Below are 18804 nucleotides of genomic sequence, written 5' to 3'. Positions count from 1 at the left end.
TTCAGGTAGCGCACAGCAGTCACACGGGGACTTTTCTCCACTCTGCGCTTCAGGTAGCGCACAGCAGTCACACGGGGACTTTTCTCCACTCTACACTTCAGGTAGCGCACAGCAGTCACACGGGACTTTTCTCCACTCTGCTCTTCAGGTAGCGCACAGCAGTCACACGGGGACTTTTCTCCACTCTGCTCTTCAGGTAGCGCACAGCAGTCACACGGGGACTTTTCTCCACTCTGCTCTTCAGGTAGCGCTCAGCAGTCACACGGGGACTTTTCTCCACTCTGCTCTTCAGGTAGCGCACAGCAGTCACACGGGGACTTTTCTCCACTCTGCTCTTCAGGTAGCGCACAGCAGTCACACGGGGACTTTTCTCCACTCTGCTCTTCAGGTAGCGCGCAGCAGTCACACGGGGACTTTTCTCCACTCTGCTCTTCAGGTAGCGCTCAGCAGTCACACGGGGACTTTTCTCCACTCTACGCTTCAGGTAGCGCTCAGCAGTCACACGGGGACTTTTCTCCACTCTGCTCTTCAGGTAGCGCACAGCAGTCACACGGGGACTTTTCTCCACTCTACGCTTCAGGTAGCGCTCAGCAGTCACACGGGGACTTTTCTCCACTCTACGCTTCAGGTAGCGCACAGCAGTCAAAGTCAGCATCTTCTTTCTGCCACGACCAGGTAGCGTTTCAACAGTGCCCATTGCCTTGAATTTTGCATTTACTATTGTATTACAAAACCAATTGATGTCATTTTAGTTGCATATGGTTCTTTATGAAGTCCTTGTAGGATTTCATTCTGAATACAATTACAAATGTACACTAAATTCCCTAAAACCCTTTACAGCATTGGGGGGTTCAATCATTTTGAACAAAACTGTAAGGACCTCGTCCTCCAAGGTCAAAATCATTATATTTTTTATTTTTATTTTTTTTATGACACGACACCCGCACACTCAGAGACACGACCCCCGCACACTCAGAGATACGACCCCCGCACACTCAGAGACACGACCCCCCGCACACTCAGAGACACGACCCCCGCACACTCAGAGACACGACCCCCGCACACTCAGAGACACGACACCCGCACACTCAGAGACACGACCCCCGCACACTCAAGAGATACGACCCCCGCACACTCAGAGACACGACCCCCGCACACTCAGAGACACGACCCCCGCACACTCAAGAGATACGACCCCCGCACACTCAGAGACACGACCCCCGCACACTCAAGAGATACGACCCCCGCACACTCAGAGACACGACCCCCGCACACTCAGAGACACGACCCCCGCACACTCAGAGACACGACCCCCGCACACTCAGAGACACGACCCCCGCACACTCAGAGACACGACCCCCGCACACTCAAGAGATACGACCCCCGCACACTCAGAGACACGACCCCCGCACACTCAAGAGATACGACCCCCGCACACTCAGAGACACGACCCCCGCACACTCAGAGACACGACCCCCGCACACTCAGAGACACGACCCCCGCACACTCAGAGATACGACCCCCGCACACTCAGAGACACGACCCCCGCACACTCAGAGACACGACCCCCGCACACTCAGAGACACGACCCCCGCACACTCAAGAGATACGACCCCCGCACACTCAGAGACACGACCCCCGCACACTCAGAGACACGACCCCCGCACACTCAAGAGATACGACCCCCGCACACTCAGAGACACGACCCCCGCACACTCAGAGACACGACCCCCGCACACTCAGAGACACGACCCCCGCACACTCAAGAGATACGACCCCCGCACACTCAGAGACACGACCCCCGCACACTCAGAGACACGACACCCGCACACTCAGAGACACGACCCCCGCACACTCAGAGACACGACCCCCGCACACTCAGAGACACGACCCCCGCACACTCAAGAGATACGACCCCCGCACACTCAGAGACACGACCCCCGCACACTCAGAGACACGACACCCGCACACTCAGAGACACGACCCCCGCACACTCAGAGACACGACCCCCGCACACTCAAGAGATACGACCCCCGCACACTCAGAGACACGACCCCCGCACACTCAGAGACACGACCCCCGCACACTCAGACACGACCCCCACACACTCAGAGACACGACCCCCGCACACTCAGAGACACGACCCCCGCACACTCAAGAGATACGACCCCCGCACACTCAGAGACACGACCCCCGCACACTCAGAGACACGACACCCGCACACTCAGAGACACGACCCCCGCACACTCAGAGACACGACCCCCGCACACTCAAGAGATACGACCCCCGCACACTCAGAGACACGACCCCCGCACACTCAGAGACACGACACCCGCACACTCAGAGACACGACCCCCGCACACTCAGAGACACGACCCCCGCACACTCAGAGACACGACCCCCGCACACTCAAGAGACACGACCCCCGCACACTCAGAGACACGACCCCCGCACACTCAGAGACACGACCCCCGCACACTCAGAGACACGACCCCCGCACACTCAGAGACACGACCCCCGCACACTCAGAGACACGACCCCCGCACACTCAGAGACACGACCCCCGCACACTCAGAGACACGACCCCCGCACACTCAGAGACACGACCCCCGCACACTCAGAGACACGGCCCCCGCACACTCAGAGACACGACCCCCGCACACTCAGAGATACGACGACCGCACACTCAGACACGACCCCCACACACTCAGAGACACGACCCCCGCACACTCAGAGACACGACCCGCGCACACTCAAGAGATACGACCCCCCGCACACTCAGAGACACGACCCCCGCACACTCAGAGACACGACCCCCGCACACTCAGAGACACGACCCCCGCACACTCAGAGACACGACCCCCGCACACTCAGAGACACGACCCCCGCACACTCAGAGATACGACGACCGCACACTCAGACACGACCCCCGCACACTCAGAGACACGACCCCCGCACACTCAGAGACACGACCCCCGCACACTCAGAGACACGACACCCGCACACTCAGAGATACGACCCCCGCACACTCAAGAGATACGACCCCCGCACACTCAGAGATACGACGACCGCACACTCAGACACGACCCCCGCACACACTCAGAGACACGACGGCCGGACTCAGAGACACGACCCCCGCGCACACTCAAGAGATACGACCCCCGCACACTCAGAGACACGACCCCCGCGCACACTCAGAGACACGACCCCCGCACACTCAGAGATACGACCCCCGCACACTCAGAGACACGACCCCCGCACACTCAGAGACACGACCCCCGCACACTCAAGAGATACGACCCCCGCACACTCAGAGACACGACCCCCGCACACTCAGAGACACGACCCCCGCACACTCAGAGACACGACACCCGCACACTCAGAGATACGACGACCGCACACTCAGACACGACCCCCGCACACTCAGAGATACGACCCCCGCACACTCAGAGACACGACCCCCGCACACTCAGAGACACGACCCCCGCACACTCAGAGACACGACCCCCGCACACTCAGAGACACGACCCCCGCGCACTCAGAGACACGACCCCCGCGCACTCAGAGACACGACCCCCGCGCACTCAGAGACACGACCCCCGCACACTCAGAGACACGACCCCCGCACACTCAGAGACACGACACCCGCACACTCAGAGACACGACCCCCGCACACTCAGAGACACGACCCCCGCACACTCAGAGACACGACCCCCGCACACTCAGAGACACGACCCCCGCACACTCAGAGACACGACGGCCGGACTCAGAGACACGACCCCCGCGCACTCAGAGACACGACCCCCGCGCACTCAGAGACACGACCCCCGCGCACTCAGAGACACGACCCCCGCGCACTCAGAGACACGACCCCCGCGCACTCAGAGACACGACCCCCGCACACTCAGAGATACGACCCCCGCACACTCAGAGACACGACCCCCGCACACTCAGAGACACGACCCCTGCACACTCAGAGATACGACCCCCGCACACTCAGAGACACGACCCCCGCACACTCAGAGATACGACCCCCGCACACTCAGAGATACGACCCCCGCACACTCAGAGACACGACCCCCGCACACTCAGAGACACGACCCCCGCGCACACTCAGAGACACGACCCCCGCGCACACTCAGAGACACGACCCCCGCACACTCAGAGACACGACCCCCGCACACTCAGAGACACGACCCCCGCACACTCAGAGACACGACCCCCGCACACTCAGAGACACGACCCCCGCACACTCAGAGACACGACCCCCGCACACTCAGAGACACGACCCCCGCACACTCAGAGACACGACCCCCGCACACTCAGAGACACGACCCCCGCACACTCAGAGACACAACCCCCGCACACTCAAGAGATACGACCCCCGCACACTCAGACACGACCCCCGCACACTCAGAGACACGACCCCCGCACACTCAGAGACACGACCCCCACACACTCAGAGACACGACCCCCACACACTCAGAGACACGACCCCCCGCACACTCAGACACGACCCCCGCACACTCAGAGACACGACCCCCGCACACTCAGAGACACGACCCCCGCACACTCAGAGACACGACCCCCGCACACTCAGAGACACGACCCCCGCACACTCAGAGACACGACCCCCGCACACTCAGAGATACGACGACCGCACACTCAGAGACACGACCCCCGCACACTCAGAGACACGACCCCCGCACACTCAGAGACACGACCCCCGCGCACACTCAGAGACACGACCCCCGCGCACACTCAGAGACACGACCCCCGCACACTCAGAGACACGACCCCCGCACACTCAGACACGACCCCCGCACACTCAGAGATACGACCCCCGCGCACTCAGAGATACGACCCCCGCACACTCAGAGATACGACCCCCGCACACTCAGAGACACGACCCCCGCACACTCAGAGACACGACCCCCGCACACTCAGAGACACGACCCCCGCACACTCAGAGATACGACCCCCGCACACTCAGAGATACGACCCCCGCACACTCAGAGACACGACCCCCGCACACTCAAGAGACACGACCCCCGCACACTCAGAGATACGACCCCCGCACACTCAGAGACACGACCCCCGCACACTCAGAGACACGACCCCCGCACACTCAGAGACACGACCCCCGCACACTCAGAGACACGACCCCCGCACACTCAGAGACACGACCCCCGCACACTCAGAGACACGACCCCCGCACACTCAGAGACACGACCCCCGCACACTCAGAGACACGACCCCCGCACACTCAGAGACACAACCCCCGCACACTCAAGAGATACGACCCCCGCACACTCAGAGACACGACCCCCGCACACTCAGAGACACAACCCCCGCACACTCAAGAGATACGACCCCCGCACACTCAGACACGACCCCCGCACACTCAGAGACACGACCCCCGCACACTCAGAGACACGACCCCCACACACTCAGAGACACGACCCCCGCACACTCAGACACGACCCCCGCACACTCAGAGACACGACCCCCGCACACTCAGAGATACGACCCCCGCACACTCAGAGACACGACCCCCGCACACTCAGAGACACGACCCCCGCACACTCAGAGACACGACCCCCGCACACTCAGAGATACGACGACCGCACACTCAGAGACACGACCCCCGCACACTCAGAGACACGACCCCCGCACACTCAGAGACACGACCCCCGCGCACACTCAGAGACACGACCCCCGCGCACACTCAGAGACACGACCCCCGCACACTCAGAGACACGACCCCCGCACACTCAGACACGACCCCCGCACACTCAGAGATACGACCCCCGCGCACTCAGAGATACGACCCCCGCACACTCAGAGACACGACCCCCGCGCACTCAGAGACACGACCCCCGCACACTCAGAGACACGACCCCCGCACACTCAGAGATACGACCCCCGCACACTCAGAGATACGACCCCCGCACACTCAGAGATACGACCCCCGCACACTCAGAGACACGACCCCCGCACACTCAAGAGACACGACCCCCGCACACTCAGAGATACGACCCCCGCACACTCAGAGACACGACCCCCGCACACTCAGAGACACGACCCCCGCACACTCAGAGACACGACCCCCGCACACTCAGAGACACGACCCCCGCACACTCAGAGACACGACCCCCGCACACTCAGAGACACGACCCCCGCACACTCAGAGACACGACCCCCGCACACTCAGAGACACGACCCCCGCACACTCAGAGACACAACCCCCGCACACTCAAGAGATACGACCCCCGCACACTCAGAGACACGACCCCCGCACACTCAGAGACACAACCCCCGCACACTCAAGAGATACGACCCCCGCACACTCAGACACGACCCCCGCACACTCAGAGACACGACCCCCGCACACTCAGAGACACGACCCCCACACACTCAGAGACACGACCCCCGCACACTCAGACACGACCCCCGCACACTCAGAGACACGACCCCCGCACACTCAGAGATACGACCCCCGCACACTCAGAGACACGACCCCCGCACACTCAGAGACACGACCCCCGCACACTCAGAGACACGACCCCCGCACACTCAGAGACACGACCCCCGCACACTCAGAGACACGACCCCCGCACACTCAGAGACACGACCCCCGCACACTCAGAGACACGACCCCCGCGCACACTCAGAGACACGACCCCCGCGCACACTCAGAGACACGACCCCCGCACACTCAGAGACACGACCCCCGCACACTCAGACACGACCCCCGCACACTCAGAGATACGACCCCCGCGCACTCAGAGATACGACCCCCGCACACTCAGAGACACGACCCCCGCGCACTCAGAGACACGACCCCCGCACACTCAGAGACACGACCCCCGCACACTCAGAGATACGACCCCCGCACACTCAGAGATACGACCCCCGCACACTCAGAGATACGACCCCCGCACACTCAAGAGACACGACCCCCGCACACTCAGAGATACGACCCCCGCACACTCAGAGACACGACCCCCGCACACTCAGAGACACGACCCCCGCACACTCAGAGACACGACCCCCGCACACTCAGAGATACGACCCCCGCACACTCAGAGACACGACCCCCGCACACTCAGAGACACGACCCCCGCACACTCAGAGACACGACCCCCGCACACTCAGAGATACGACGACCGCACACTCAGAGACACGACCCCCGCACACTCAGAGACACGACCCCCGCACACTCAGAGACACGACCCCCGCGCACACTCAGAGACACGACCCCCGCGCACACTCAGAGACACGACCCCCGCACACTCAGAGACACGACCCCCGCACACTCAGACACGACCCCCGCACACTCAGAGATACGACCCCCGCGCACTCAGAGATACGACCCCCGCACACTCAGAGACACGACCCCCGCGCACTCAGAGACACGACCCCCGCACACTCAGAGACACGACCCCCGCACACTCAGAGATACGACCCCCGCGCACTCAGAGATACGACCCCCGCACACTCAGAGACACGACCCCCGCGCACTCAGAGACACGACCCCCGCACACTCAGAGACACGACCCCCGCACACTCAGAGACACGACCCCCGCACACTCAGAGACACGACCCCCGCACACTCAGAGACACGACCCCCGCACACTCAGAGACACGACCCCCGCACACTCAGAGACACGACCCCCGCACACTCAGAGACACGACCCCCGCACACTCAGAGACACGACCCCCGCACACTCAGAGACACGACCCCCGCACACTCAGAGACACGACCCCTGCACACTCAGAGACACGACACCCGCACACTCAGAGATACGACCCCCGCACACTCAGAGATACGACCCCCGCACACTCAGAGACACGACCCCCGCGCACACTCAAGAGATACGACCCCCGCACACTCAAGAGACACGACCCCCGCACACTCAGAGACACGACCCCCGCACACTCAGAGATACGACCCCCGCACACTCAGAGACACGACCCCCGCACACTCAGAGATACGACCCCCGCACACTCAGAGACACGACCCCCGCGCACACTCAAGAGATACGACCCCCGCACACTCAAGAGATACGACCCCCGCACACTCAGAGACACGACCCCCGCACACTCAGAGATACGACCCCCGCACACTCAGAGACACGACCCCCGCACACTCAGAGACACGACCCCCGCACACTCAGAGACACGACCCCCGCACACTCAGAGACACGACCCCCGCACACTCAGAGATACGACCCCCGCACACTCAGAGACACGACCCCCGCACACTCAGAGATACGACCCCCGCACACTCAGAGACACGACCCCCGCGCACACTCAAGAGATACGACCCCCGCACACTCAAGAGATACGACCCCCGCACACTCAGAGACACGACCCCCGCACACTCAGAGATACGACCCCCGCACACTCAGAGACACGACCCCCGCACACTCAGAGACATGACCCCCGCACACTCAGAGACACGACCCCCGCACACTCAGAGATACGACCCCCGCACACTCAGAGACACGACACCCGCACACTCAGAGACACGACCCCCGCACACTCAGAGACACGACCCCCGCACACTCAGAGACACGACCCCCGCACACTCAGAGACACGACCCCCGCACACTCAAGAGATACGACCCCCGCACACTCAGAGACACGACCCCCGCACACTCAGAGACACGACCCCCGCACACTCAGAGACACGACCCCCGCACACTCAGAGACACGACCCCCGCACACTCAGAGACACGACCCCCGCACACTCAGAGACACGACACCCGCACACTCAGAGACACGACCCCCGCACACTCAGAGACACGACCCCCGCACACTCAAGAGATACGACCCCCGCACACTCAGAGACACGACCCCCGCACACTCAGAGACACGACCCCCGCACACTCAGAGACACGACCCCCGCACACTCAAGAGATACGACCCCCGCACACTCAGAGACACGACCCCCGCACACTCAGAGACACGACCCCCGCACACTCAGAGACACGACCCCCGCACACTCAGAGACACGACACCCGCACACTCAGAGACACGACGACCGCACACTCAGAGACACGACCCCCGCACACTCAGAGACACGACCCCCGCACACTCAGAGACACGACCCCCGCACACTCAGAGACACGACCCCCGCACACTCAGAGACACGACCCCCGCACACTCAGAGACACGACCCCCGCACACTCAGAGACACGACCCCCGCACACTCAGAGACACGACCCCCGCACACTCAGAGATACGACCCCCGCACACTCAGAGACACGACCCCCGCACACTCAGAGACACGACACCCGCACACTCAGAGACACGACACCCGCACACTCAGAGACACGACCCCCGCACACTCAGAGACACGACCCCCGCGCACTCAGAGACACGACCCCCGCGCACTCAGAGACACGACCCCCGCGCACTCAGAGACACGACCCCCGCGCACTCAGAGACACGACCCCCGCGCACTCAGAGACACGACCCCCGCGCACTCAGAGACACGACCCCCGCGCACTCAGAGACACGACCCCCGCACACTCAGAGACACGACCCCCGCACACTCAGAGATACGACCCCCGCACACTCAGAGACACGACCCCCGCACACTCAGAGATACGACCCCCGCACACTCAGAGATACGACCCCCGCACACTCAGAGACACGACCCCCGCACACTCAGAGACACGACCCCCGCACACTCAGAGACACGACCCCCGCACACTCAGAGACACGACCCCCGCACACTCAGAGATACGACCCCCGCACACTCAGAGACACGACCCCCGCGCACTCAGAGACACGACCCCCGCACACTCAGAGACACGACCCCCGCACACTCAGAGATACGACCCCCGCACACTCAGAGACACGACCCCCGCACACTCAGAGACACGACCCCCGCACACTCAGAGATACGACCCCCGCACACTCAGAGACACGACCCCCGCGCACTCAGAGATACGACCCCCGCACACTCAGACACGACCCCCGCACACTCAGAGATACGACGACCGCACACTCAGAGACACGACCCCCGCACACTCAGAGACACGACCCCCGCACACTCAGAGACACGACCCCCGCGCACACTCAGAGACACGACCCCCGCGCACACTCAGAGACACGACCCCCGCACACTCAGAGACACGACCCCCGCACACTCAGACACGACCCCCGCGCACTCAGACACGACCCCCGCGCACTCAGAGATACGACCCCCGCACACTCAGAGACACGACCCCCGCACACTCAGAGACACGACCCCCGCACACTCAGAGACACGACCCCCGCACACTCAGAGACACGACCCCCGCACACTCAGAGACACGACCCCCGCACACTCAGAGACACGACCCCCGCACACTCAGAGACACGACCCCCGCACACTCAGAGACACGACCCCCGCACACTCAGAGACACGACCCCCGCGCACACTCAAGAGATACGACCCCCGCACACTCAGAGACACGACCCCTGCACACTCAGAGACACGACCCCCGCACACTCAGAGACACGACCCCCGCACACTCAGAGATACGACCCCCGCACACTCAGAGATACGACCCCCGCACACTCAGAGATACGACCCCCGCACACTCAGAGACACGACCCCCGCACACTCAGAGACACGACCCCCGCGCACACTCAAGAGATACGACCCCCGCACACTCAAGAGATACGACCCCCGCACACTCAGAGACACGACCCCCGCACACTCAGAGATACGACCCCCGCACACTCAGAGACACGACCCCCGCACACTCAGAGACACGACCCCCGCACACTCAGAGACACGACCCCCGCACACTCAGACACGACCCCCGCACACTCAGAGACACGACCCCCGCACACTCAGAGACACGACCCCCGCACACTCAGAGACACGACCCCCGCACACTCAGAGACACGACCCCCGCACACTCAGACACGACCCCCGCACACTCAGAGACACGACCCCCGCACACTCAGAGACACGACCCCCGCACACTCAGAGACACGACCCCCGCACACTCAGAGACACGACCCCCGCACACTCAGAGACACGACCCCCGCACACTCAGAGACACGACCCCCGCACACTCAGAGACACGATCCCCGCACACTCAGAGACACGACCCCCGCACACTCAGAGATACGACCCCCGCACACTCAGAGACACGACCCCCGCACACTCAGAGACACGACCCCCGCACACTCAGAGACACGACCCCCGCACACTCAGAGACACGACCCCCGCACACTCAGAGACACAACGGCGTATCTCTTTCTGAATCCGGCCCACACACATATTGTATATCTGAAAATCCATCAATCCTGATGTACTGACGGACAATTTCATTCCTTGAGACCCAAAACACCAGGACAGTACAAATACCCCCAAAATCACCCCTTTGTGGAGAGTAGACAGTCCCCCTCCACCAACATAATTCGCTCTGATTGGCTGCTGTGGAAGAGGCGGAGCTCCCGTCACTTACCCTGGCTGCAGTCACACTCCCCGTTCAGAGTCTTCTCATCCGGACTGTAATCTGCAAAACATGAAGAGCCAGAGGATCACACCCATGGAGTTTCACCACCCCCCTCTCTGATCCCTTCCACCCCCCTATTACCGCCCCCCTCTCTGATCCCTTCCACCCCCCTCTGCCATTACCGCCCCCCTCTCTGATCCCTTCCACCCCCCTCTGCCATTACCGCCCCCCTCTCTGATCCCTTCCACCCCCCTCTGCCATTACCGCCCCCCTCTCTGATCCCTTCCACCCCCCTCTGCCATTACCGCCCCCCCTCTCTGATCCCTTCCACCCCCCTCTGCCATTACCGCCCCCCTCTCTGATCCCTTCCACCCCCCTCTGCCATTACCCGCCCCCCTCTCTGATCCCTTCCACCCCCCTCTGCCATTACCGCCCCCCTCTCTGATCCCTTCCACCCCCCTCTGCCATTACCGCCCCCCTCTCTGATCCCTTCCACCCCCCTCTGCCATTACCGCCCCCCTCTCTGATCCCTTCCACCCCCCTCTGCCATTACCGCCCCCCTCTCTGATCCCTTCCACCCCCCTCTGCCATTACCGCCCCCCTCTCTGATCCCTTCCACCCCCCTCTGCCATTACCGCCCCCCTCTCTGATCCCTTCCACCCCCCTCTGCCATTACCGCCCCCCTCTCTGATCCCTTCCACCCCCCTCTGCCATTACCGCCCCCCTCTCTGATCCCTTCCACCCCCCTCTGCCATTACCGCCCCCCTCTCTGATCCCTTCCACCCCCCTCTGCCATTACCGCCCCCCTCTCTGATCCCTTCCACCCCCCTCTGCCATTACCGCCCCTCTCTCTGATCCCTTCCACCCCCCTCTGCCATTACCGCCCCCTCTCTGATCCCTTCCACCCCCCTCTGCCATTACCGCCCCCCTCTCTGATCCCTTCCCCCCCCTCTGCCATTACCGCCCCGCTCTCTGATCCCTTCCACCCCCCTCTCTGATCCCTTCCACCCCCCTCTCTGATCCCTTCCACCCCCCTCTGCCATTACCGCCCCCCTCTCTGATCCCTTCCACCCCCCTCTGCCATTACCGCCCCCCTCTCTGATCCCTTCCACCCCCCTCTCTGATCCCTACCGCCCCCCTCTCTGATCCCTACCGCCCCCCTCTCTGATCCCTACCGCCCCCCCTCTCTGATCCCTACCGCCCCCTCTCTGATCCCTACCGCTCCCCTCTGTGTCCACTACCGCCCCCCTCTCTGATCCCTACCGCCCCCCTCTGTGTCCACTACCGCCCCCCTCTCTGATTCCTACCGCCCCCCTCTCTGAACTCTACCACCCCCCTCTGCCATTACCGCCCCCCTCTCTGTCCACACTGATATACAGTGCCTGGAAAAAGTATTCATACTCCTTGAAATTTTCCACACTTTGTCATGTTACAACCAAAAACATAAATGTATTTTATTGGGGTTTTATGTGAGAGACAAAGTGTCACATAATTGTGAAGTGGAAGGAAAATGATACAAATAAATATGTGAAAAATGCGGGGGGCATTTGTATAGCGCCCCCCGGAGGCAATACTTTGTAGAACCCCCTTTCTCTTACAGCTGCAAGTCTTAACTCCAATGTAAAAATCCATATAAAAGTAAAGGAGTAGACCTTCAAGAAATACAAGGCTGAGGGGTCATCATCAGCATTCAGACTTTACAAAGAATGCAACAAGAAATGTAAGGGGGCAATCAGGGGGGCTAAGATAGAACATGAAAGACACATAGCGGAGGAGAGCAAGAAAAAATCCCAAGACATTACTTAAAGGGGTTGTAAACCTTTGTGCATCCCAAGCATTAAGGTGACCAGCCCCCCAGCCCGTTTTACTTACCTGAGCCCCGTATTTCCCATGGCGGGACGTGCTTTCCCTCTCTGCATGAGGTCCTGGCTCTTGATTGGATAGATTGATAGCAGCGCAGCCATTGGCTCCCACTGCTGTCAATCAAATCCAGTGACGCAGGGTCCGGCCTTCGTGTCTATGGATGCAAATGCTGGACTCGGGAGTGCGCTTCTCTTAGGGGAGGAGCTGGGAGAGCCGCTGAGGGACCCCAGAAGTCAAGGATTGGGGCCACTCTGTGCAAAACAAGCTGCACAGTGGCTGCAAGTATAATGTGTTTGTTATTTAAACCGAAAAAAAAAAAAAGGAGGACAGACCATATTGGCCCCATAAAGAATGAGGAAAGACATCTGGTTACAAAGAATGGGGAAGTTATTGAGTTTATTCCTCTCCTCATGAGGAAATCGGGGGGAGGGGCTTCAGTAATCAAAACTGCAGTGTTCATCCTCCTGACACATCACAGGAAGCCCCTCCATGGAGGACAGAGGACAGAATTAGAATCAGACTTGGGAAGTTAACATTAATAAAATCACCGGGACCAGATGACTTGCACCTTAGGGAACTCAGTCAAGTAATTGCCAGACCATTGTTCCTAGTTTTTACTGACAGTTTACTGACTGGAATGGTACCAGCTGATTGGAGAAAAGCCAATGTAGCACCAATATTTAAAAAGAGCCCAAAAATACATCCCTGGGAATTACAGAGCAGTCAGCCTAACATCAATAGTATGTAAGCTCTTGGAGGAGATGATAGGGGATTATATACAAGATTTTAGTAATGAATATGGTATCATTAGCAGTAATCAGTATAGAATCGTTATTGCCAAACCAATCTATTACCCTTATATGAGGAGGTGAGTTGCCATATAAAGGAAGGTCCGTAGACGTGGTGTATCTAGATAAAGGAAGGTCCATAGACGTGGTGTATCTAGATAAAGGAAGGCCCGTAGATGTGGTGTATCTGGATAAAGGAAGGTCCGTAGACGTGGTGTATCTGGATAAAGGAAGGCCCGTAGACGTGGTGTATCTGGATAAAGGAAGGCCCGTAGACGTGGTGTATCTGGATAAAGGAAGGCCCGTAGACGTGGTGTATCTAGATAAAGGAAGGCCCGTAGACGTGGTGTATCTAGATAAAGGAAGGTCTGTAGATGTGGTGTATCTAGATAAAGGAAGGTCCGTAGATGTGGTGTATCTAGATAAAGGAAGGCCCGTAGACGTGGTGTATCTAGATAAAGGAAGGCCCGTAGATGTGGTGTATCTAGATAAAGGAAGACCCATAGATGTGGTGTATCTAGATAAAGGAAGGCCTGTAGACGTGGTGTATCTGGATAAAGGAAGGCCCGTAGACGTGGTGTATCTGGATAAAGGAAGGTCTGTAGATGTGGTGTATCTAGATAAAGGAAGGCTGTAGATGTGGTGTATCTAGATAAAGGAAGGCCCGTAGACGTGGTGTATCTGGATAAAGGAAGGCCCGTAGATGTGGTGTATCTGGATAAAGGAAGGCCCGTAGACGTGGTGTATCTAGATAAAGGAAGACCCGTAGACGTGGTGTATCTGGATAAAGGAAGGCCCGTAGATGTGGTGTATCTAGATAAAGGAAGGCCCGTAGATGTGGTGTATCTAGATAAAGGAAGGCCCGTAGATGTGGTGTATCTAGATAAAGGAAGGCCTGTAGACGTGGTGTATCTGGATAAAGGAAGGCCCGTAGACGTGGTGTATCTGGATAAAGGAAGGCCCGTAGATGTGGTGTATCTAGATAAAGGAAGGCCCGTAGACGTGGTGTATCTGGATAAAGGAAGGTCCGTAGACGTGGTGTATCTAGATAAAGGAAGGCTGTAGATGTGGTGTATCTAGATAAAGGAAGGCCCGTAGACGTGGTGTATCTGGATAAAGGAAGGTCTGTAGATGTGGTGTATCTAGATAAAGGAAGGCCCGTAGACGTGGTGTATCTAGATAAAGGAAGACCCGTAGACGTGGTGTATCTGGATAAAGGAAGGCCCGTAGATGTGGTGTATCTAGATAAAGGAAGGCCCGTAGATGTGGTGTATCTAGATAAAGGAAGGCCTGTAGACGTGGTGTATCTGGATAAAGGAAGGCCCGTAGACGTGGTGTATCTGGATAAAGGAAGGCCCGTAGACGTGGTGTATCTAGATAAAGGAAGGTCTGTAGATGTGGTGTATCTAGATAAAGGAAGGTCTGTAGACGTGGTGTATCTGGATAAAGGAAGGCCCGTAGACGTGGTGTATCTGGATAAAGGAAGGCCCGTAGATGTGGTGTATCTAGATAAAGGAAGGCCCGTAGACGTGGTGTATCTGGATAAAGGAAGGTCCGTAGACGTGGTGTATCTAGATAAAGGAAGGCTGTAGATGTGGTGTATCTAGATAAAGGAAGGCCCGTAGACGTGGTGTATCTGGATAAAGGAAGGTCTGTAGATGTGGTGTATCTAGATAAAGGAAGCCCCGTAGACGTGGTGTATCTAGATAAAGGAAGGCCCGTAGATATGGTGTATCTAGATAAAGGAAGGTCCGCAGATGTGGTGTATCTAGATAAAGGAAGGCCCGTAGACGTGGTGTATCTAGATAAAGGAAGGCCCGTAGACGTGGTGTATCTGGATAAAGGAAGGTCCGTAGATGTGGTGTATCTAGATAAAGGAAGGTCCGTAGATGTGGTGTATCTAGATAAAGGAAGGCCCGTAGACGTGGTGTATCTAGAATAAAGGAAGGTCCGTAGATGTGGTGTATCTAGATAAAGGAAGGCCCGTAGATGTGGTGTATCTAGATAAAGGAAGGCCTGTAGATGTGGTGTATCTAGATAAAGGAAGGCCCGTAGATGTGGTGTATCTAGATAAAGGAAGGCCCGTAGACGTGGTGTATCTGGATAAAGGAAGGTCTGTAGATGTGGTGTATCTAGATAAAGGAAGCCCCGTAGACGTGGTGTATCTAGATAAAGGAAGGCCCGTAGATATGGTGTATCTAGATAAAGGAAGGTCTGCAGATGTGGTGTATCTAGATAAAGGAAGGCCCGTAGACGTGGTGTATCTAGATAAAGGAAGGCCCGTAGACGTGGTGTATCTGGATAAAGGAAGGTCCGTAGATGTGGTGTATCTAGATAAAGGAAGGCCCGTAGACGTGGTGTATCTAGATAAAGGAAGGTCCGTAGATGTGGTGTATCTAGATAAAGGAAGGTCCGTAGATGTGGTGTATCTAGATAAAGGAAGGCCCGTAGATGTGGTGTATCTAGATAAAGGAAGGCCTGTAGATGTGGTGTATCTAGATAAAGGAAGGTCTGTAGATGTGGTGTATCTAGATAAAGGAAGGCCTGTAGATGTGGTGTATCTAGATAAAGGAAGGTCCGTAGACGTGGTGTATCTAGATAAAGGAAGGCCCGTAGATGTGGTGTATCTAGATAAAGGAAGGCCCGTAGATGTGGTGTATCTAGATAAAGGAAGGTCTGTAGATGTGGTGTATCTAGATAAAGGAAGGCCTGTAGATGTGGTGTATCTAGATAAAGGAAGGTCCGTAGACGTGGTGTATCTGGATAAAGGAAGGCCCGTAGATGTGGTGTATCTAGATAAAGGAAGGTCTGTAGATGTGGTGTATCTAGATAAAGGAAGGCCCGTAGATGTGGTGTATCTAGATAAAGGAAGGTCCGTAGACGTGGTGTATCTGGATAAAGGAAGGTCTGTAGATGTGGTGTATCTAGATAAAGGAAGGTCCGTAGACGTGGTGTATCTAGATAAAGGAAGGCCCGTAGACGTGGTGTATCTAGATAAAGGAAGGCCCGTAGATGTGGTGTATCTAGATAAAGGAAGGCCCGTAGACGTGGTGTATCTGGATAAAGGAAGGCCCGTAGACGTGGTGTATCTGGATAAAGGAAGGTCCGTAGACGTGGTGTATCTAGATAAAGGAAGGTCCGTAGACGTGGTGTATCTGGATAAAGGAAGGCCCGTAGACGTGGTGTATCTAGATAAAGGAAGGTCCATAGGCGTGGTGTATCTGGATAAAGGAAGGCCCGTAGATGTGGTGTATCTAGATAAAGGAAGGCCCGTAGACGTGGTGTATCTAGATAAAGGAAGGCCCGTAGATGTGGTGTATCTAGATAAAGGAAGGCCCGTAGACGTGGTGTATCTAGATAAAGGAAGGCCCGTAGATGTGGTGTATCTGGATAAAGGAAGGTCCGTAGATGTGGTGTATCTGGATAAAGGAAGGCCCGTAGATGTGGTGTATCTGGATAAAGGAAGGCCCGTAGACGTGGTGTATCTAGATAAAGGAAGGCCCGTAGACGTGGTGTATCTGGATAAAGGAAGGTCCTTAGATGTGGTGTATCTGGATAAAGGAAGGTCCGTAGATGTGGTGTATCTGGATAAAGGAAGGCCCGTAGATGTGGTGTATCTGGATAAAGGAAGGCCCGTAGACGTGGTGTATCTAGATAAAGGAAGGCCCATAGACGTGGTGTATCTAAATAAAGGAAGGCCCGTAGATGTAGTTTATCTAGATAAAGGAAGGCATCTGGGTGGTAAAAATATGTATGCAATCTATACACTGGGGGGGATCTAGGATGGAAAAGGACCTGGGGTTCCTAGTAGATGAGAGGCTCAGGTATGGGGGGGGGGGAACCTCTGGGGGTCCTAGTAGATGAGGGGCTCAGGTATGGGGGGGGGAACCTCTGGGGGGTCCTAGTAGATGAGGCTCAGCAATGAGGGGGAGGGAGGAGCTCAGGTATGGGGGAGGGGAGGAGCTCAGGTATGGGGGGGAACCTCTGGGGGTCCTAGTAGATGAGAGGCTCAGGTATGGGGGAGGGAGGAGCTCAGGTATGGGTAGGGGAGGAGCTCAGGTATGGGGGGAGGGAGGAGCTCAGGGGGTCCTAGTAGATGAGAGGCTCAGCAATGACAAGCTGCTGCTAACAAAGCAAACAGAATATTGGCATTAAAAAGGGGATGAACTCCAGAGATAAAAGGATAATTCTCTCCTCTACAAGACTCTGGTCCGGCCGCACCTGGAGTATGCCGTCCAGTTCTTGGCTCCAGTCCTCAGGAAGGATGTACTGGAAATGGAGAGAGTACAAAGAAGGACAACAAAGCTAATAAAGGGTCTGGAGGAGGAATGGAGGATATTAGTGATGAGGAAAGGTTGCGCGTTCTGAACAAACTACTGTTTGTTCACTAAGGTTCTCTTACAAACCTCTGAGGGCTTCACAGAACAGCTGTATTTGTACTGAGATTAAATGGCACACAGGTGGACTCTATTTACTAAATCAGGTGACTTCTGAAGGCGATTGGTTGCTTTAGATTTTAGTTAGGGGTATCAGAGTAAAGGGGGGGCTGACTACAAATGCCCCTCCCCCCCACACTTTTCACAGATTTATTTGTATCATTTTCCTTCCACTTCACAATTATGTGACACTTTGTGTCTCTCACATAAAATACATTTACATTTCTGGTTGTAACATGAAAAAATATG

General features: G+C 57.5%; 1 protein-coding gene across 1 annotated transcript in view; it reads right to left on the bottom strand.

Annotated features, from left to right (window-relative positions):
- FAM20A (FAM20A golgi associated secretory pathway pseudokinase) overlaps positions 1-11528 on the bottom strand; it is a gene marked incomplete at its 5' end in the record, with an annotated part of 43587 nt that extends 32059 nt beyond the window's left edge. Inside the window, 1 exon segment of the mRNA XM_040334646.1 lies at positions 11478-11528. Within this exon segment, the coding sequence (XP_040190580.1) occupies positions 11478-11528 (51 nt within the window).
- Between the last annotated feature and the right edge of the window lie 7276 nt (positions 11529-18804).

This window comes from Rana temporaria, unplaced genomic scaffold (genome assembly GCF_905171775.1).
Source record: "Rana temporaria unplaced genomic scaffold, aRanTem1.1, whole genome shotgun sequence".
Classification (NCBI taxonomy): domain Eukaryota; kingdom Metazoa; phylum Chordata; class Amphibia; order Anura; family Ranidae; genus Rana; species Rana temporaria.
This window is presented reverse-complemented; position numbering and strand designations above follow the sequence as displayed.